General features: G+C 33.7%; 4 protein-coding genes across 9 annotated transcripts in view; 1 reads left to right on the forward strand and 3 right to left on the reverse strand.

Moving 5' to 3' along the window:
- Positions 1–423: 423 nt before the first annotated feature.
- On the reverse strand, positions 424–9029 carry LOC107047848 (alpha-1,2-mannosyltransferase ALG9). The gene is made up of 11 exons (XM_015270708.2): positions 8892–9029; positions 8551–8692; positions 6762–6967; positions 6560–6673; positions 5983–6093; positions 3623–3902; positions 3417–3533; positions 2971–3326; positions 1796–1925; positions 1599–1729; positions 424–661 (listed from the first exon to the last, which is right to left on the reverse strand). The coding sequence occupies exons 1-11, from the start codon at positions 8972–8974 to the stop codon at positions 520–522; spliced, it is 1812 nt and encodes a 603-aa protein (XP_015126194.1). The 5' UTR covers positions 8975–9029; the 3' UTR covers positions 424–519.
- On the forward strand, positions 8576–12728 carry LOC107047850 (cilia- and flagella-associated protein 300). Its single transcript, XM_015270711.2, has 5 exons — positions 8576–9230; positions 9302–9377; positions 11415–11660; positions 11772–11944; positions 12431–12728. Exons 1-5 carry the CDS (start codon positions 9136–9138, stop codon positions 12609–12611), a joined length of 771 nt encoding a protein of 256 aa, XP_015126197.1. The 5' UTR covers positions 8576–9135; the 3' UTR covers positions 12612–12728.
- LOC107047849 lies at positions 12695–19940 on the reverse strand. The gene is made up of 7 exons (XM_015270709.2): positions 19785–19940; positions 19621–19716; positions 18050–18578; positions 16701–16906; positions 15032–15486; positions 14377–14549; positions 12695–13699 (listed from the first exon to the last, which is right to left on the reverse strand). Exons 3-7 carry the CDS (start codon positions 18533–18535, stop codon positions 13586–13588), a joined length of 1434 nt encoding a protein of 477 aa, XP_015126195.1. The 5' UTR covers positions 18536–18578; positions 19621–19716; positions 19785–19940; the 3' UTR covers positions 12695–13585.
- Positions 19941–20026: 86 nt separating this feature from the next.
- Positions 20027–21529, reverse strand: part of LOC107047846 (probable phospholipid-transporting ATPase IF) — a 59188-nt gene continuing 57685 nt past the window's right edge. For 5 of the 6 annotated variants that reach the window (XM_015270707.1, XM_015270704.1, XM_015270705.1 and 2 more), the window contains one exon: positions 21373–21458. The gene's annotated coding sequence lies outside the window, so the exon portion shown is untranslated. Of the gene's footprint in view, positions 20100–21372; positions 21459–21529 lie in introns of those variants that run through there. The other variant, XM_015270703.1, reaches the window with a different exon arrangement.

Genomic DNA, 21529 nt, shown 5'->3' on the forward strand with positions numbered 1-21529 from the left:
TAACCTTTGATGAAATTTTTCAGACAGTTTTTCTCGTTTCAAAAATTACGTCCGAAAAATATTCCAGAAAAATATTCGAAGGGAAATAGCAAAATGTCGATTGAGATCTGTCTTGGAGCTCTCACCTTTTTGCACAAAGAAGGTCTTCGTCGAACTATTTTCTTTACATTGCGTGATACTGAATAATTTTGTCTCTTCGGTAATAAAAAAAGCATTGGATTGAGGATAATCTCAGAATGAATTGCTATTTTCTTGCGGTTCAAAAAGTAGTAATAAAAAACGAGTATTGCAGTTAACTTGACTCATATATTCAGTTGACGCACTTCGAAGCGTATCGACTGGACTACATCTCCACGTTTCCTAGAATTATTAATTTCGTGCAGAGGACAGGATCTGGTGTTTTGAACAAGTAAGAAAGTTAACTTATGGAAAAATATTGACGTTTTTATTGTACACTCGTGTTAAGTAAAATGAATATTGATCAGTCGTTGATTAATGTAGATGGTTTACTGCTGCAGTTTATGCGGCTGTGGCTGTTTTGGCTTTCGAAGATTGCGGAAGGAGTTTGAATTTGGCACTTCTTATAAGATTGTAGGAACCAAATTTGCAGTAATCACGGGAAAGGAAGGGAATGTAGAAGGCTCTGAAGAATGGATGAGATCTGAAACGTTAACAAATTAGTTTATTTCAATGTTCACTTAACTTTTTATTGACAACGAGAATTAATGAAGTAATTCGCGATTTTAGACGCAGTTTGAGATGATGCATTGCATATAATCTTATTTATTATCTCAATGCTGGAGGAATGTTGGTGGGGACTAATGGGGAGTTCTTTTTGCTTCCGAATGAACGCAAAAGTCCGAATATGCGATTTTTAGATGGTGTTTGTATGTATGTGTTTTTTTTTCATTTTTTTCTCGAAATTTTCTTATAAGGGATCAATCGAATTTTATGGATTTGTTCATCAATATAGACTTTAATAAGCTCTAATCATTGACAACAATTAAAATTGAATTTTCTTACAGTTTTGAAAAAGTTGAAATTTTTCCAAAAACAAATTTTTTTAACGTTAACTGAAAAAATTGATAACAATACCCTGTTATTCCTACAGCACATTTTTTATGCGATTTGCAAGAAAAAATCTTTTTTTTTTCATGACCACTGAAAGAATCATCAGTCAGTCGGTCATTGCAGAAACATCTGACAACGAAATAATACGCAAAATTTTGTTGACATTTCAATTGAGGATACTACTATGACATGAAAAAATAAAAGAGGAGAATAGGGAAATGAGAAGAAAAAAAAGAGAACTCATTCGAACGCAAATTGCTAAAAAAATTTTTAAAAATGATGAAAATTTTTTTTTTGCTTAAATTGTGTCAGTCATTTTTCGACTGTTTCATTTTGTCCCACTGACCCCAGAAAAATGCAATGATCTACTTGTTTTAAAGAGAATTCTCTTCATCTACAATAACGATCTTTAACATTAGTCATCACAACGGTTCATTGCTAACATTATTTCATGAGAGAAATATCTTATACTTCATTTCATCCATTTGATCATTTCACTATTTAGATGAAGATTGAAAAATTCTTACTTTGAGGGAATTAGGAATTCTGATGATTTCACGATTGCAAAATCGTCAGTCTGCCTAGAGTAATTAGGCTCCAGTATTGTCTCAGTACCAGCATCCAGATCCATAATAAAATGACATTTCTCAATATCGAACTGAAAACAAAATGAATAGGACAGATATGAGTTGAGCGGTTATACTTGTCATGTTGTTTGACTTACATAACGAGATGGCTCTTCTTTATTCATATCATTGAAATGAGGTTGAATGATACTTGTGCCATTTGGGAGAGGTGGAAAGGGTTGGGGAAGTTGTCCCTTAAACTCTGACTTCAAGTACTGGAGTTGCCACCTGTGGAAAACAATTCTGAAATTAATTATGTAGCTCAATGGTAAAGAGACAAAATAGATGAGATTAAACTAGTAGGATAAGAAGAGAATGTGAACGAATTTTCTTGCACTCCGTCCAATGTTTAGCAAAAATCTTTTGGTGATTTCTCGTGGCATGGCTTATTGCCAAGATAATTCAATGATTAAACGCTGTTGACAAGTTGTGAACAAATATAAATTCAAAAATGTTGTACAAATTAATTCGTACGTATCTCTGGTGACAATAGCTTTAGACAAAATTGTCAAAAAAATTTAATCCATCCGTTCTAAAGATATTTGCGAAACAATGTGCAAATTCCAGGTATCAACAAAAAAATTTATATTTTCTTTCATTAAGGATATCGAAGTATGTTTTACCGTTTGGTATAGACCATACCATAGATTTAAGCATTTTCAATCATCAAATTTGTCAATTAAATTGCGGGAGAAAAATTTGAAAAAAATCATGAATGCTTAGCATCATTCAAATTACGTTTTGCACAGAATTATTATTTTTTTTAAACATTCGTTGTCTATGAATAAGTAATTGAAATTGTTTAAACTTTCGGAAATCTCCTTTTTTTAGGCACGAAATCGATCTCTCGTAAAATTCTGAATATGAATAAATTTGTTACGATTTCGAACAAATGATTTTTACGGTGGAAAATTAATTGTTTATAAATTATTTACAGAAAATGCTCGTAATTTTTTAAAATTGCAATTTTTTAATTTTTTTTCTCAATATTTCTCCAAAAGTAAACTTTCCAATTTTTTTTCAGATTATGAAAATGTTTTCTTACGGTATAATCTCGAGATTCAAATTTAGAACTGCAAAGTTTAAATAATGAAATCATTGTAAAATGTCCGGAAACTTAGGGTCAAATGGGGCTAAAATGAAAGCTCTGATATTTGACTACAAAAGTACGCAAACATTTCACCGTTGAAAAGATACCCAAAGAACTTGGATATCCTTAAAAGAATTTCTTTAATGATTCAATCCTTTCAGAAGTTTTTCATCGATGCCTTACCTATTAGATGGAAAGAAGAAGCTCCCTGGAAATCGATGCCACTCTTTTCCCACGCAAAAGTTGATACGTATATCATTAGGGACTTGCTCTTCGATTCCAAGCTTATTAGCTTCAGTCATTATTTCCATCGGTCCGTAATACCCTTTGAATAATGCGAAAGACCTTGAGAGTCCTAAGAGCCCACAGAGAACCATTGCACCGACCGTGATGTGTGAAGTTCCTTGGAGGTAGTGGGAAGCATTCGCAAAGGGTTTAATTTTAGTTCTAACGAAGAAGTAGAGCTTCTGGATGCAATCTACTGTTATTGCTCCTCCCAAACAGATCATTGGATAAATTGGGAACAAAAAGCGTTCCTCCTGCAATTAGCAATAATTCAATAGTGGATGAGTCATTTAATTCGCTAATTGTAACAAAAAAACTCATTCAACTACATTAAATTAACTCACTTTGTGCGGTTGAATAAACATCACTGTAATCCATAAGTAGAGAGGAGCTAATGATACCCAGTAAGGTAAACAATAACGATGCCTTGGCCTTGCTGGAACAACTGCCCAAATTGAGAGCTGAGAATTATAAAAATTGATCGGAATTAAAAATAGATTGATGACATAAAAAAATGTAATTTTAACACGATTCTGTCCTAATTTCTTACCAATGCTAGCGGGGCTACTAAAGCCCCAATGAACACAAAGTTAAAATTCAAAAAACCGTTGATAAAGTAAAAGCTGAAAGGTTCAGTCCCATAGAGATCAGGTCCATGACTAGTGAAGACGTTGTAGGCGATGAGATTCAGTGGTGCAATCACTAGTTTTCCATAGCACATGGAGTCGAGCCAGATCATGGGTGCAAGGACTACGATGCCGGAAAGGACAGTCCATTTTATGAATCTTGTCCAGTCTTTTCTGGCTAACATGTCCAGTGCAATTGGAACTCTGTGCAATACAATTAGAATGAAGGAAACACTTCATTAACACATGGATGCCATTTCCTCTTTGAATGCAAATTAGTAATGGAGTGAATTCAATTCAACACGAAGAGAAAAATTCAATAAAAATTACCAGAAAAAAAAACGTAAAAATTACATTTCGAAACGTAATCCGCGGGGGAAGTAAAACTCAATAAAAAGTGTGAGTCGGAATGGAAATTCTACGAATCGCCAAGTAAATTCTACGATTTGTTCCGTAAAAATTAACCACCGTCTGATAATTCACCGGTGTGGGAACAAGAAGTCGTTCCGTAATTTTTCCCCAACGATTGAGAAATTTTACGGAACGGAATGTAGAAATAACTCACCAGGTTCATAAAAATTGTTGAACGTTCAAGAATTTTTTATTTTCGAGGCATAATAAGTCGGCAAGTTTCTGGAAGATTTTACTTCTTCGGGAAAAATTACGTGACAATTGCGTATTTTGATCGGTGATGAACCTGAGGATTCGCTGAACGTTTCAGATTTCTTCTCTTCCATTCCTATAAAAATTTCCGGAAAACGATTCCCCACTGTGGATTACGTGAATTGTTCCGTAATTTTTACTGAATATTTCTCTCCGTGAAATATTAAATTTTATAATACAAGTGAAAAACAAAACAAACAACCGCCTTTTTGTCACTAATTTAAGGCCCGGGTGTACTATCTTTCGAATGCTATCTGGATTTTTTTATCTTTGGTAATCCAAAATTGTCAATTGAGTGGTATGTCATGTAGAAATTCCCAAAAATTATGATAGAATGATAGAAAAAATAGAAAAAATTCTGAACTTTTTCAAAGAGCGTTTTTAATTGAGATTCAGAATGAGTTGAAAAAAGTGGAAATTACAAATATCTGATTCGCTGTGACAAATTATCTATTAGCTGTCATTTTCCATGGTGGATAACAAAACACTAACTCCTCATGGGAAGTGATATAGTTAGGTATCTCAATTTTCAAAACAGTGATAGGTAGTCATCTGCCATTTTCATGTGATAAAAGTGTGATTAAAAAATTCTCCAAAATATTACAACTTTTTTCAAAGGACCTTTTCCGTAATAAATGTCTCTGTGCAGTGTGGGAAAAGATTTACGAAATCAGTCTTCCCCCTGCATGACATTGGGTGACAGGCCGCCATTTGTCACCGTAAATCAGATGCATTTTTCAATTTCTTTTTATTCAGCTTATTCAGAATATAAATTGAAAATGCGCCTTGAAAAAATTACGAATTTCTTCTACTTTTTTTCTGTTATTCATTCATAATTTTTCAAAACTTCTGCATGATGCAGGACTCAATTGACAATTTCAGATGACGAAAGATGAACTAAAACATCGAGATAACGGTCGAAAGATAGTACACCCGGGCCTTAAGTTTTTAATTTTTTGTGTTAGGGTAATTGAATATGGTCTAAAAACTCCGAATATGTAATTTTTAGAAAATTTTTTTCTTAATTGTTTGTCTCGAAATTTTCTTATAAGGGATCAATCGAATTTCATGGATTCTTCATCAATATAGACCTTAATATGCTCTATTCTTTGACACCAATTGAAGTTTAATTTTTCGTGCAGATTTGAAAAAATTGATATTTTTCACAAAATCGATTTTTTCATGATTACTGAAGGAATCGTCAGTAACAGCGATTGAATCAGGGCCTGGAAAGTATATTTCAATGCCGAACTTGAAACGAATTCGAGTCTTGAGAGGGTCTGGATGTAGAATGACTTGACAGAACGAAATAATACGCAAAATTTTGATGACATTTCAATTGATGATAATACTATGCCATGAAAAAATTGAAGAAGACAGTAGTAAAATAAGAATTGAAAAAAAGAGGATCCATTCAGAAGCAAAATGCTAATTTATTAGCAACAATCGCTATATTCATTTATTAAAAAAGGTCACTGTCCACTTGTTTCATTTGTATCGTAATAAACTATTGTATAATTAAGCATTAATCTGAGCAAGAAATGGTTATAAGAGCAAATTTCCGGGTGTATATCTTATCCAGGTAATAACATCATTCTGTACTGAAATAATGATTATTTACCCAAGAAGAGCTGCAAAAGGCCAGCCCAGAAGTGTCGAAATTGCAGTCGCAAAAACTGCTAATTCGTATTTTCTTCCGTACCAGGCGGCTATCGCAACAGTGCTCAAATACCTAAATATAATAGAAATCAAATTAGGGCTGTGAAATATAAAAATAAGACATAAAGGACAGGCAATCAATAGCAATATTTCTTCTCCATTAATCTGTAAAAAAAATTTGAAACATGACGATACGATGTTTTTACAAAATATGTATCTGTGTATCAGAGATGGCCATCAATATTATATTTCTTCAATATTAAAAGGATTTACGACTTACATTGATGAATGTTTAAATATATTCATCAAAATTTAAAAATAATAGGATATTAATAGTGTAAATTTCCGATTGATGATGAATTAAATATTTGATAATATAGAACTGTAAATTTTCCATCAAGTGTATATTTCTAATTTCTTAAGAGAGATTATCGATTAACCAAATAATCGGTAATATTCCTACCTAAATTATTGATTAATAAAATAGTTAAAATTCGTCCGACAATAACCGTGTTCTTTTTTTAAAATTAAATACGTACATTGAAAAAGACGATGGTAAATAGGCAGCACTGGCGATGAACATTCCGGAACTAGTGATGAGAAAGGCGTAAGTGAGCCTGGCAACATGAACGCCAAATTCTTTGCAAACATTCCTAGAAAGCACAGAATCATGAGCAAATTTATTTTCTACTATCCAGGTTGGGAGATTAACTGAAAAAATCAAAAATACATGGAACTTACTGATAAAAGTAAACTTCAGACAACGCACATCCTACTGACAGCAAGCATCTCACAAAATAAAAAACGAGCACCGGATTTGGCTCCAAAATGTAATGATAAATCATTGCTGGCACCATGTGGATCAAAAGGTACGTGTAGGAGCGCAAGGCGTACTCTGGACTGTACTCCCACGTCTGTTGGCCTTTTCCATATAATAAATAGTGGCTCTGGAGCAAGGAAAGTATGTATCAACCTCATGAATTTGATGATACAAAAATATAGCGGATAAATGGTAAAGTTTATCGGCTTATACTCCACGCATCTTCACCTATCGCTGTTTATCCTGTTCACAAAACTATTAATTTTACATGACCGCAAGCAATTGATCACTAAAATTGCTTATCGATTGAAATAAGTTTTTCAGGGGTATCATTACGATTCTTTTAGCACCACGATTTAACATGTTTTTCGTAGCATTTTCCCTCGGGATTACGGGAAAAATAATGAAAAAATTCCATCTCCATTATTCCGCCTGAATATATTGATATTGCTATTGAAACATTTTATTGATTGTACATTATGTTGTACAAATATATATCTGACCAAAAAACAAAAACAAATTTTTAAGCCCGAGTGGACATTGCTTTTAAATAACGTTAGCAAGAAAAATAATAAGATAAAAATAAGAATAAAAATAAAAATGAAAATGAAAAAATTTTTTTAAAAACAGTATATAATGCATTAACACTTAAGCTTTCCACATAAGCATAATGAAGTAAGTGATAAAAATGAAATAAAAATAAAAAGAAGAATTATGGAGATTTTTCACAGAAGACGGGAGTTTATAGCGTTCCACATCTTGTGACGTCGCAGGATATTGTTGGATAGGATTTTGGAGTAGGTAGGGGGGGAACCAGAATAATTCTCAATATCAGTTTACAAGAAAAATTTACTGAAGAAATTGGATAGTCCCAACCGGGATTTCCTAAATATGTTTAATAGCTTGGTGCAGACCACACGACAGATTTAACTATTTTTAACCGTCAAATTTTTCAATATGCGATGAGAAAAATTTGAAAAAAATTATAAATATTCAGCGTCACTCAAATTACATATTGCACAGAATTATTATTTTTTTAAACATTCGTCGTTTATAAATAAATCATTGAAATTGTTTAACCTTTCGGAAACTTTATTTTTTTAGGCATGAGATCGATATCTGGTAAAATTCTGAGTGTGAATAAATTTCTTATGATTGCGAACAAATGATGTTTATGGTGAAAATTGATTATTTATAAATTATTCATCGAAAGTACTCGTAATTTTCAAAAATTGGAATTTTTTAATTATTTTATTAATCTTGTTCCAAAAGTCAACTTTCTGATTTTCTTCACATTTTTATTTTTTTTAAAAAAAGGACACTGCCGTGGTTGAATGAGGTTTTATCATAAATTTTTTGGTTGAAGATTTTGTTTGAAATAAACAAAAATTTTCATTGAAATTGAGTTTTGTTGTTTTGAGGTTGTAAATATAATTATTGAATTCAAATGTGGGAATGTGAGTGCATGAATTGTTGTCTCAAGTATAACAAGTATAACAAGCTTTATGGAAATGTTCATATCTTAAAAAATAATTATTGAAATGCTCAGATCCCAAAAACTAATTGAGAGGGAATTTTTTCTTTATTTTTCTTTATTTTTAAAATGGTACGGAAAGCATATGTCAAATAGTGGCGCCAAAGGGATCGTAATCTTCTTCTTTCCTGTACCTAATCCAAATCATAACAAAAAAGATTGGTTCATCGACTCACGGGCTCCCAGTAGTTGAACGTTTCATCGCAGTCACTTATGTAGCTCCAAATAGCCGAGCAGAATCTAGCTGTCAAAAGGAGCTTGAAGGCTATGTCACCTCCAGGGTAAATGAGGGGCATCTCAGAAGAGCGTTCCTGGGGTCTGCAAAATTATTTAACAACTCGTGAAAGCCTTTTCCAACTTGACAATAATTTATTCTGAGGCGTTGCACTAAATGTTCACGTTTTATTTCAAAATATGCAAGTGATATTTTGGAGCAGAAAGTGAGGTTAAATGGCTCCAAAACGTAAAATTGATAAGAAGGCTCAATTGATGAGAAGAATTGATGAAAATTACTCACTTGGTCTTTTTTTTAACATTATTACTCTTCTTGTGATCCTTTTTCACGTAAAATAATTGTCTGTGGCGTTGACCCGGCGCCATGGCAAATTCGCCCGGTTATCGATTACATTCCACACGTCCCAAACAATCAGCATGAGTGACTTTGGAGGAAAAAAGAACCTTTTCAAAGGTGGCTCCGTTGCCGCTGCGATCGATCGACGTTGTCATGGTAGCGATTTCGAATTGAATGAGATATTTTAAGAATGGAGGTAGAGCCGAAATACACCTTTCTTCCTGTTCCCGAGAAGCATTATCCGGGATTGAGTGATAAAAATGTTGCACAATTAATTCAGAAATGGTAAGGAATCAAGCAAAGAGCTGACATTTTTTGCAGACTATTTTATTCATGGAAATTGTTGATGGTTTCAGGGGACTCAATTTGATGATTCAAAACTTCGTGTTTAATGAGCCCTTTCATCAGTACCATAAGTATCTGTTGGCGGAGGTAATTTGCTGATTGATAATCATGAATATTTTGTAGGAAAATTGGAAATTCCATAGTGAAGTATATGGAGCCAGAATAAGTTCATTTAACTTCATTTTGGAGTAGGAAAAATTTCTTAGGGAAATCCTTTCAGAAATCATCCTTTCTTAGGGATGATTCAAAATTTCGTGCTTAATGAGCCCTTTCATCAGTACCATAAGTATCTGTTGGCGGAGGTAATTTGCTGATTGATGATCATGAATATTTTGTAGGAAAATTGGAAATTCCATAGTGAAGTATATGAAGCCAGAATAAGTTCATTTAACTTCAAAATCGGTTACACGGAGAACAATATTCAATAAAAATTACGTATCTTTTCCGTAATTCCGGAGGGAAATGTGGTTGTAGGAACTTTTACGGAACTGTCACGGAATTTTTCCAGAGCGTTCGGTAATTTTTATCTGAANTTCGTGTTTAATGAGCCCTTTCATCAGTACCATAAGTATCTGTTGGCGGAGGTAATTTGCTGATTGATGATCATGAATATTTTGTAGCAAAATTGGAAATTCTATAGTGAAGTATATGGAGCCAGAATAAGTTCATTTAACTTCATTTTGGAGTAGAAAAAATTTCTTAGGGAAATCCTTTCAGAAATCATCCTTTCTTAGGGATGATTCAAAATTTCGTGCTTAATGAGCCCTTTCATCAGTACCATAAGTATCTGTTGGCGGAGGTAATTTGCTGATTGATGATCATGAATATTTTGTAGGAAAATTGGAAATTCCATAGTGAAGTATATGAAGCCAGAATAAGTTCATTTAACTTCAAAATCGGTTACACGGAGAACAATATTCAATAAAAATTACGTATCTTTTCCGTAATTCCGGAGGGAAATGTGGTTGTAGGAACTTTTACGGAACTGTCACGGAATTTTTCCAGAGCGTTCGGTAATTTTTATCTGAATCTCCTGTGAAAAATTACCATACCGTCACTTAAATTTTCTGAGTCGATTCCGTAATCCGTGAGCGAGTTGTGAGTTCCGTAATTTTTACTGAATATTTCTCTCCGTGTACTGCAAATTTTTTATATGAGTCTTATTAATAGAAGACTATCATGAGTTTTAAAATTTGCGGCCGATTGGAGTGAGATTTCTCATACTAATTGAAGATCGATTATACAAGGCAGAGTGGGGTAAAACGGCCCCTTTTGATTTTTTCAAAAATTTTAACAGCTTATTCAATTACATTATATTAATCCGATAAAATTTTTCATCTTCGATTTTCATTCTATGCTATTTTTTTCATGTATTCTATCAAAATGTGAGAGTAGAAATTGAATTGATGGGTATTCTTTCATTATTTGAAAAAACATATCAATTTAAAAACTTTCCGGAGACATTGAAAAATCGAAATTTTCATTTTCTTGTTGATCACGTATCTCTGTTCTTTTTTTCACTTCCTTCCATTGGAATTAGATCATAGAAAGGGAACATATAGATATTCTTTCATCATTTAAAAAAAAACAGTTTTTAAATTTTTCAGAAAAGTAAAAAATAGTTTTCTTTTATTTTCTTGCTGATCATCTCTCCCTGCATTTCTAGTGAACATTTTGATAGAATCGGCCAAAAACTAATAGAACAGTTCAATAGAAATTCAATAGAATTTTCTAACGAATTCAATAGGTTTTTCTATTACATTTTTTCGTCCGTGTAATGATTAAAAATGGTTGAATCTGTAGCGTGGTCTGCACCAAACTGTAAAAAATGCTTGGATATCCAAAAGGGGTTACAGAGAGCCGGTTATTTCTCGAAATTTTGACCAAATTTCCGACCGGAAGTTATCGATATTTTTTTACTATCGAAGCTCATTAATCATCAGGAGATGATGAAGATCAATGTGCTTTGGTTTCGAAAAATATTAATAACTTCGAGCAGGAAATTTGTCTGAAAATTTCTAAAAAACGGTGATATTCTCACCTTAAAACTTTATTCTTTCGCAGCGAGATGAATTTAAATGTTGGAATCGCATAATCTTTGCACTTCAATTATCCATCTTCTAGGCGTTTTTCAAAGACAATGCAGTATCAAAGCATTTGAAGATATGGGATGGAAAGTATTCGTTCTCAGAGGAGGGGATTGTCGCCAATGAAGTCGAAATCAATCAGATCCCCTGTACGGTTTTATCGATGAACTTCTTTGAAAAATTGAAGGATCCTGAGAATAACATCATCTACAACTCTGGAAGCATTCGACAAAAATGTGAAGAGCAAATTGATGGGATTTTTGTATCTGACAATCTGCGAAAAGTGAGGGAGAGAAAATTTTATTTATTTAGTGGACGAACTCGGTTCTATTTTTAGTTTGCTTAATCGATAATGCTTCAGTTGAAAGAATCTCTCTTGAGTGAACTTTTGTAGATGTTGTTGGACGAGGAGTCCGATGAGTACCGTCTCTTCTCGAAAACCGAAAGGGCAGAGTTCATCTTCAAACTTTTTCAAATGTTGATTCTTGGAGGAGAGTATTGCCAATACGAGGATCAATTGGAACCATATCTGGAGTGTACGAAGAAAATTTATAAAGATCTCGTGAGGTATTTGAATCGATTTGGCAGTGCGGGGGTGGGAATACCTGGATAGAAAAATCGTTCCATGTATTCCTGAAAATTTTTAAAATCTATTTTTATTTTCATATGGGAAAATGACATCGGTACTCCTCATTCCTATAGTCCGATTCCAATTATTATTATGAAAAGGAAAGGAAAAAAGAATCAGAAAGGGATAATCGTCTAGCAAACGGATTTTTTTCTTCTTTTATGTTCCCGAGAACTTTGAATCACTTTTTTTCTTCAAGTATTAGAGGAATATCAATATTTCAGCGAGAAGAAATTGAAAAAATGTAAAAAAAGTGGACGGGAAGAACTAAAAAAATTAATTTTTCAACGTCTCCGGAAAGTTTTGGAAGAATACCTATAAATTCCATTTCTATCCTTGTCTTCTCATAGAATGAATGAAATAAATAACAGAAATTGAGCATTGGAGAATGAAAATTTTATCGGATTACTATTATGTAATTCCAGAGTCCATAAATTGGAAGACACAAATACTCTAACAATTTCTACAATAGTACTCGAAGTAATCGCGAAAAAAGATGAGGCATATTTCCCAAGAAACCCGACTCATAAGCAGAACATTGGATTTCTATTGATCAATCGTAACACTCGTGAAATAACGACGCTGCTTCACCAATTTGGTACATAAGCTAGAAAATATGGATCTTTGAATAACACAATAAAATATGCACTACAAATTAGAAGGCAGATTAAGGTAAATAAATCCAACGATGAAAATAATCCTCAATTTATTAATAATAGTCAAAATTATTTTTTCACAATAAAATTTTTATTACAACAATCATTCTTATCATTATTGTATGCTGTTGATCTTAAATTAATGTTTTTGTGCACTTCAGTATCATGTCAACACTGCAGAATTGTTACATTAAAATGACAATGACTATTGAGAGAGACCGACCACATGATTCGAGGATTTCAATTAAATCCAGTTAAACTAAATGAATTAAATCAAATTAAGTAAAGAATTAATACTATGAATACCTCACTTTTCCTCAAGTATTTCACTAGTTTACTTTGGTTTTGAAATTACTTTATGGAACGTCTTGAGATCTATTGAGACAAGTAATAACACTCACATTTTTTCTCCCCTGAATTGAGTAGAAGAAAGGAAAAAATATCGCAGTTGTAAAAAAAATTGAATTGGCACGTAGAACCATCTGTTAATTGTACTTAATATATTACATAATCACAGCACATTCGAATAATTACTGAATAGTGAAGTGGTAGAGAACATAAAATTAGTTTCAAACAGATTTACAGATTATTTCGCAAATATCTTTGGAAGGAAGGAAATGAGAAAAGTATCAATATGTAGCGGTCCACTACATTTCACCAGAATTCGGGAACTGACAAACCGGTTATTTACATATGATTAATACTACTTTTACCCATGATCAACAATTATCGGTGCTACAACCTGTCAGCAGAATTCTACGCTTTAGGCCTTTTTGTACAAAATTTCGTGGTCGAGAAAATAAAATTCCTCTACAGTAATCTGCGGAGCTATTACTTTCAGAAATATTTGCAAAAACAACTGTCATTTTGGACCACTCGAATTTCACCACTTTACTGATAAATTTATTCTCGTAATTGTGACACTTATACTGGCGAAGTCCAATCTTTGCAGTAGCAGTATTTACGTAAGTGATGGAACTCATTTTCGACGCATCTTGCTTGGGATCCGTACTTGTTTATCCTGCTGACGTGAGTTATCTGCAAACACGGGAAAAATGAACGAATTAGAAATATGATTCCTATTTTGAACATGAGGACCTTATAATGATGGAGAGGCGTTTTTTTGCATTTCGAGGGACGAAATCATTATTATTTGACTTTGATGTTGTTCCTCGGTGTTCCACAATTTTTACATTGAAGAACGAAAAAAAAAAATTTATATAGCGTAATTTATATAGTGTTTTACATCTTTGTGACGTCATAGGAAATAATTGGATGGGATTTCGATAAGGTAGGAGGGGAACCACACGTATGAAAAAATCGTATAGAAATTTTCATATAATTTCATATTTTCAGATACATAAATTTTTACAGAAATTTTTGTTTTCATACGAAAGATGTCTAAACGCTCCAGAGAAAAACGTAGAGAAATGTCGCAACTGCATACGGAATGTTTCTATACATGTGGCAGTGGCTTGTATAAGATCAAACCTATAGAAATCGTATAGAAATAATTTGTATAAAAAATATCCATATAGAAGAACCTGAATATCATATACGAAAATCCTATAGAAATTTAACACGCAATCCGTATAGAAAATTTCTATACGATTTTTTCATTCGTGCAGGATTATTCTCAATGTGAATAACCAGAAAATGTTTACTGAAAAAAATAGATAAAAATGGATGGAGAAAATGGATGTTGGTGAAATTACCTTTGTACTGAACGTGTTACTTTCGACGTCATGATCGATGCTGGCCTCGAAGAGACCACCACCAGGCTGGGTTCTCACTTTTAATTGGTATATCTCATGTGTTAGGCGAGTTTTTGCACTAAAGTCGCCGATAAAACCGTCTTTATCCCCTGATTGTCGAAACTTTAGCAATCCTGGAAATTAAAGAAATGTCTGAAGCCTAAACTTGAAGTACAGACATGAAGCAGAGTGAAATTTGTTTGCATATGGAATTGCAATTCCATTCTCAAGAAGTATTTGATTAATTTAATATGTCTAATAGAAGTAGCTGGAGGTGATGGGTTTAGCACTCCGTTGGTCGCGCAAAAGTTACGAACACCGTTGGTCGCGCCGTAAGCGCCGCGCCAGCATAAGTCGACATAATGATAAATTTGAAAGATCTAGGAAAAATCTGAAAGGAAATCAGGAGTATTACCGTTAATTTTTACCGATAGTTTTTCTATTAAATTTTTTCGCCCGCGAGTTCCCTATTTCTTCGGGTATGAGGAAAGTATCTCATTATTGCCCACCGAAAGCCTTCTTTCCCAGAATATTTCCGTATTTTTTTCTTACCACTTCACTCTTATCTTCAGTTACCACAGTACAGATGATGAAATTCATGTTGCTATCTATTTACCTTTCGTTGGAATGAGTCTAGCAGCCCACAAGATCTGATCCAACTTCAGCATTTCACATATATCTCGATGCTCCTCAGTATAAGAATTAAGGAACTTGATGAAACTTTTGGCAGCAGTGGTAACAGTAGAATTAATCGTTGATAATTCTTCCCAGCCCAGGCAGGCACACCAATGGGGCTCGATAAAAGCATCAGCGCAGGTCCTTTCTAATGGAATTTCGTCAAATAAACTAATATCACGTTGGCTGAGATCACCCGCCTTTGGAGTTGTCATTTTTAAAATGCTCTGGAGTGTTTTGTGAACATCGAAAGGAGTTGTTAAATGTCGAGTGTTGTAGACAAAGTTAGCGTAGGCGGCAGGATGGACTTGCTTGAACCAGGGAGGGAATGTGAAGGAGAAGAAGGGGAGACGTTCCTCTTGTTTTCCTGCCAAAGTATTCCTGATCTCTGCAAATCTAAAAAAAAAATTGAAAGTAATTAATTGTCAGAATTCTGAAGTACATTCACAACATGATCCAGCAAATCTCTTCGTTTGTTATATTTTTAGGTTGATAATATAATAAGTTTAATGATTCAAAAGATAAGTCCCGAATACAGTAGAGCGAATAAAAGACAGAATATCATTCACTCTATAAATAATCGCGAGTTCAGGATCATTATTGACCAATTTGTGATCAGTTGAAGAAAATACTTGGACTTTTTATAGGGAAAGTCTGTCGGCTATACGAATGGTCGCATCGTATTTTCCTCTACACTCATTTACTTTCGCGACTATTGCGCAGTCGACGGCCTTGTGATATCGGATGGATTTCCTTTTATGATTTTATGATAGTACACACCACGGTAAAAATGAGAAATTAAATTTTTACAAATGAGAAATGAGAAATTTAATGATTCAATTGACCATTTTTGCTTCCGAATGGAAGCATTGCAATCTTTTGATTTTCACATTCTCTAATTTTGATTGAAAATGATGTAGAATGGTCTGAAATGTAAAAGATACGAAGTTTGGCGACCACGTCTGTATGTGATCACGTCCATCGCTAACTTCTCAGTGGTCAATTTTTAGAAAATTGAGTAATTAAGTGGCTAAAGTAATTCCAAAAAATTTGAAATTTTGTCAGATTATAGGTCCTAATGAGGACTAGCTCTGTGGAAAATTTCAGTCCGATCGGGTTAACAGTTTTTGAGAAAAGGCGCTTCATTTTTAAATCGTTTTCCGCAAATATCTTCAAAACTAGTGGACCGATTTCGATTTTTTTTTTTAATTTTCGAAATATTCCCGTTTTTCTGTTTTTTCATAAAAAACTTTGGAAACACTAGCTTGTGCAAAAATTGAGATATCAACTTGAAATTTGGACAGAAAATATGTATACCCGCTCATACGAAGTATTCGAAACATTGCAATTTTGATAGCGCCCATGGAAGTGGCAGTAACCATCTGAAATTTTTGCTGCTAGTTAGTGTTGTGAAGCTATAAACTTTTGTAATATTTCAGATCATTCGGAAGCCCGCCATCAATGTATTGATGGCGAAAAAGAATTAGACATTAGACTTCTCTTACTTCTCTTACTTGACTTCTCTTAGAATTAGACTTTGTGACATGCTCACTGTCACAAAGCGCGTTGTCATATGCTCGCTGCCCCCTGCTTGTCTTTTCTGGACTTACCTGTGACCATGATCACTCATCAAAATCAGAATCGTGTTATTCAGATGTCCTTGCTCCTGCAAATCCTTCACCCACTGATAGAGATCATTATCAGCCACTCCAATGTCGTTGTAAGAATCATGAGATAATTCTCCGTGGAATCCAAACACAAACTTCGGTTTGTCTCGATAAACATTGAAGATGTTTTTAATGTAGTTTAACATCAGCTGGAATGTGAAAACGCACTTGAATAATTTGCCAATCCATTCACAATAATTCATGTCATTCCATAAAAGTGAATTATGTTCAAATTTTGCTTTCAATTATTTCACTTTAAATTCTTCAATTATTAATTAAATTTAATGTAAATTCTGTTCGCCTACAAGAAATCTTTGTGAGGGAGAATCTTGTTCTCTACACAAAAAATCGTTATTTGAGAAAAAACCCATATTCCAGGGTCACCTCACATGTTTGTAAAGTATACTGAGAGAAAAAATTACTTTGTTGAAGATGATTTCCTTGATAGAAGAAACTATTCTCTTGTCAATTTCTAGAATCGTAAAATCTCCTGGTGAATAAGTTTGTGGTCACACTGAGATAAAGAAATCTTTCAACAGGATATGATTCTATTGTCCCGAGAAAATTTTCAAGTATTAGCATAATTATTCCCATAAATTTATATAGTTTGCGTTGTCTAGAATGTCTAGAATTTAATGGATTTTGAAAATTCACACTTTCCCTACCGCATCACTCATCATCTCCAACTGACGAATTCTTGTTTCGATTGCACAACAAACACTTTCATTATCAATTCAAGTGTACAGAAAATTGATCGTAAGTGTTGTGCTCTTTGTGCAAGATTTTAGGTAATGAAAGTTCTGATGGAAAAAAAATTCTAGAGATAACACAAACTACATGACATTATGGGAAAGACATCATTTCTTCGATTGCACGACGAACACGTTCATTATCAATTCAAGTGTATAAAAAATTCATCTCAAGTGATGTGCGCTTTGTGCAAGATTTTATGTAATGAAAGTTCTGATGAAAGCAAATTCTAGAGATAACACAAACTACATGACTTGATTGGAAAGACATAATTTCTAGTCTTGAGAACGAAATTATTTATCAGGAGATTTTACGATTGTTAAAATTGACAAGAGAATATTTTCTTGTATCAAGTAAACCTTTTCAGTCAAAAGTAGTTTTATATATCTCTTAGTGTATAAATTGGATTGAGGATGTAGGAATGTAACGAATCGATCGAGTAAAAACAATAAAAAACATCTTTCGACATTTCGCGCTAAGTTTGGCTGTTCTATCTTCATCACTTAATTCATCACTTTTATCACTTCAGTCTTTAGACTCACCATATGCCTAGGAATTCCTCCCAAACAAAATTTCTTAGAATTTCTGAAGAATGGAGATGCAGCGAGATAAAAAGTCCTCATATAGTGATCGGTGGGTTGCTGGTCGAAACCTTTCAATCTGTAAGTGAAAGTCCCTATGTGATGAACATCCTCCATGAACCCAGTGATATATCCGTTGTTCTTGTACTCCTTCCAGATAAGAGGGTAGACGTCGACATGATTCGCCTTTGGGCCCATACGTTTTCGTGTCTCTGGCAACTCCAACTCGATTTTTCCAGTTAAAATGGGGATGAGAGCTTGCGGAGTGCCATCCCCTATGATGTTGTAGCCCTCAAGCACTTGAGTGTTCAGATTCTGTTTCAAGTAGTGATAAGTCTTTGGCAGCTTTCGAATGAAGGTGTTACGAGAGAGTGAGTCGAAACCGAACATAAGAACGTTCAGCTTCATTCCAGTGGCTGGAACATTTTCCCATGATGTCGATTTCATGACGTTTTCGTCTTGTTTTACTCCAGCAAGCACGCTGTGCCATCTGGAACATTATTGAAAACGATTAGATGTTGAAAACTGAAGTAAACTGAGAGTAGCAGACACTTTTCACAGATACTTCCGCATTATCTCGCATAGTACACTGTTAAAAATTTTTGTCTGACATTTAGGGTACACTTTTTGCAAATTTTTATTGAAGTTAATTACCACGGAAGAAAAAATTTAATAGAAAAACCTATCGAATTCGTTATAATTCAATTTTTCTATATAAATTATTCTATTGAGATATTTTCGATAGAATTTCCTCGGCTCAAATTTTCTAAGTTTTTTCGTTTGATTGTGTTGATGAGAAGAAAAGAAAAAAAGAATGAAAAAAACTTGGAAAATTTAATAGAAATTCAATAGAATTTTCTAACGAATTCGATAGGTTTTTCTATTAAATTTTTTCGTGCGCGACCACTGAAATTTCAAGGACTTTCGTCATTAAAAATTCAGAATTTCGTGGAAAAATCTAAAAGAACTGTAAAGTTCAGTTCCATTTTTCTCCGAAAATCAATAGAAAACCAGAAAATTCCGGTAAATATATTCTTGAATTTTCAGGACAGTGACAATATATGCGATCTAGGGGGAAAAATCACAAAATTTTAGATTTCACTGAAAATTCAATGTAATTTGGCACTGAATATTCATATTAGATTGGAAATTTAAATAAATTAGGGAATTCTCGTCTTTATGCTGCTTAAAATTCTGGAATTTTACTGAATTTTCAGTGAAATGTTGATTTTCACATAAGACACTGGGTTAAATCCTGATTTTTAAACATTTCTTCTTTAAAAAACCAAAACATAACTAAATTGAGAAAAAAATTAGAATTCCGAATCTAATCGAGTTTTCTGCAATTTTTTTGCAGTTTTCAATAATCTTTGAATTTACTGTAAGGGTAGAGCTACTTTAAATGATTACAATGCTTCCATTCGGAATCAAAAATCATAGTTAGAATGCTCCAATTCTTGGACGCAAAGAACACAGAAAAGATTAAGTATTTTGAGCAAAAAATAGTGCAAATACTTTCAGCCTGTACTTACTGTTTTCCACTTGATGCTTGACATTTTACGTCGACGAAATCACTCAGACGAAGAATATAGACATCGTCTGATTCCTGGGGGGGACTCAGCTGAACCCTGTAGTCGTCCAATCTCAAAATTTCTTCAAGAATTCAAGAAAAGAAGACCCATAAAATTATACAAACCAAGTCAATTTCTCCAACTTTTCAATTTTTCAAGTCCGTTTATGGTATATTAGATATGAATGAGGGATTCCTTTACCACTGAAAGCACAAGTGATAGAGCCATATCGTTCTACCGCTTTCTCTTGGATAGAAAGTTTCGATCCCTCGACGGTTACCCAATCCTCAGACGAGCAATTGAGGGGAGGTACATCGTGGATAAACTTCAGAATCTCGGGATTATTTACGTCTAACTCAGGGAGCTTGCACGCCTCCACACCCTCGTCCAGATGCTGCTTTTGTTGCCCTGATTCTTTTATTAATTGTGATATATGTAGTCTGAAATTAAATATGGAAAGTGATAGTGATAGAAAAACCAATTGAAACATTCATTAACATTCTGCAAACATTTCTGAGACGAAGCGTTTCGAATGAGTTTTATCGAAAAATATCGACGCCGATGAGAACTTTGACTTCAAATTCCGAAAAAGAAATCGCGAGATATTTACAACTGATTTACGCAGGAATTTCAACAGATTTAGTTATTTAAAAGTCGATTTGGGGGAGTTTCAGTGGAAACACGCATGAAACAGTTCAATAGAAAACCTAGCGAATTCGCTAGAAAATTCTATTGGAATTCTACAGGAATTCTATGGGGTTTCTATAGGATTTCTATTGGAAAATTTGAATTGTTTTTTTTGCGTCGATTCTATTGGATTTTCGATAAGAAAAAGGCAATAAATTTTGAATTTCCATTTGAGTATTTCATCACCTTTATCACCTCACAGCCGAATTTGAAGTCACAGACTGTGAGTTATCACATTAGCGTCAGTTGAATTGTTCAAAATCTCTGGTAGTATTTTCAAAATACACTGTTAAAAATTTTCATCTGAATGTTCCGTGTCAAATCCCGAAAATTGTTATCGCGTTTAATTTCCACTGAATTTTCAGGAAATCTTGTCACTAAAACATCAAATATGCCATTGATTTTCTGTTTGAATGGTGTGAAAATCACGAAAATCCTTGATTTTTCAGTTCAATTATTCTGTGAAAATTCGGAAAAATCAGGAAAATTCAGGGAAAAATTGAAAATTCACGTCATTTAGCTTCCGAATATTCATGTTTCATTGAAAATTCAGTCAAGCTGTTACATTTTCGTCCCGCTCCTACTGAAAACTCATTAATTTCCTTGAGTTCTACCTGAAACGTGAAATTTCATAACATTTTTCACCCTAAATCGGATTCAATGCCGCTCTAATGAGAATTAGAACCGTATTTTCCATGGAGTTTCAAAAAATTTCTAACAGTGTAGAACGAGATACGGTAAAATGGACCTTCTTAAATCATTAATCACCCGAGTAAATGGCGCGATTGGATTGGCTCATTCCCAACCCTGAAAAAAATACCTTCAAATTAAGGAAGCCATTTCCTCAGAAAAAATGCCGATTTTCACTCTGCCATTAATCTTTATAAATTGACGATTAATAATTATTCATTCTACCCTCGTCTCCCCCCATTTATGTAAAATTTCTCGACTTACAGTTTTTCATTGCTTGACAAATCGTTCTCTCGTACGCTCAATTCAGATCTTAAAACTTGTATGATACAGTAGACCAAAGCTGTCAGGAGAATGACAATAATCGGACGTCGAAAGTGGCGTGATGCTATCCTCATTTTTTTACTATTTCAATGTTATACCTAAATTGGAAAATGCCTTGATTAGTTCAATTGAATTCACTCGGAACGCCAACAGGAATTGTGGGATGTAC

The sequence above is a fragment of the Diachasma alloeum genome, unplaced genomic scaffold, assembly GCF_001412515.2.
Source record: "Diachasma alloeum isolate Michigan unplaced genomic scaffold, Dall2.0 Dall_scaffold_78908, whole genome shotgun sequence".
Classification (NCBI taxonomy): domain Eukaryota; kingdom Metazoa; phylum Arthropoda; class Insecta; order Hymenoptera; family Braconidae; genus Diachasma; species Diachasma alloeum.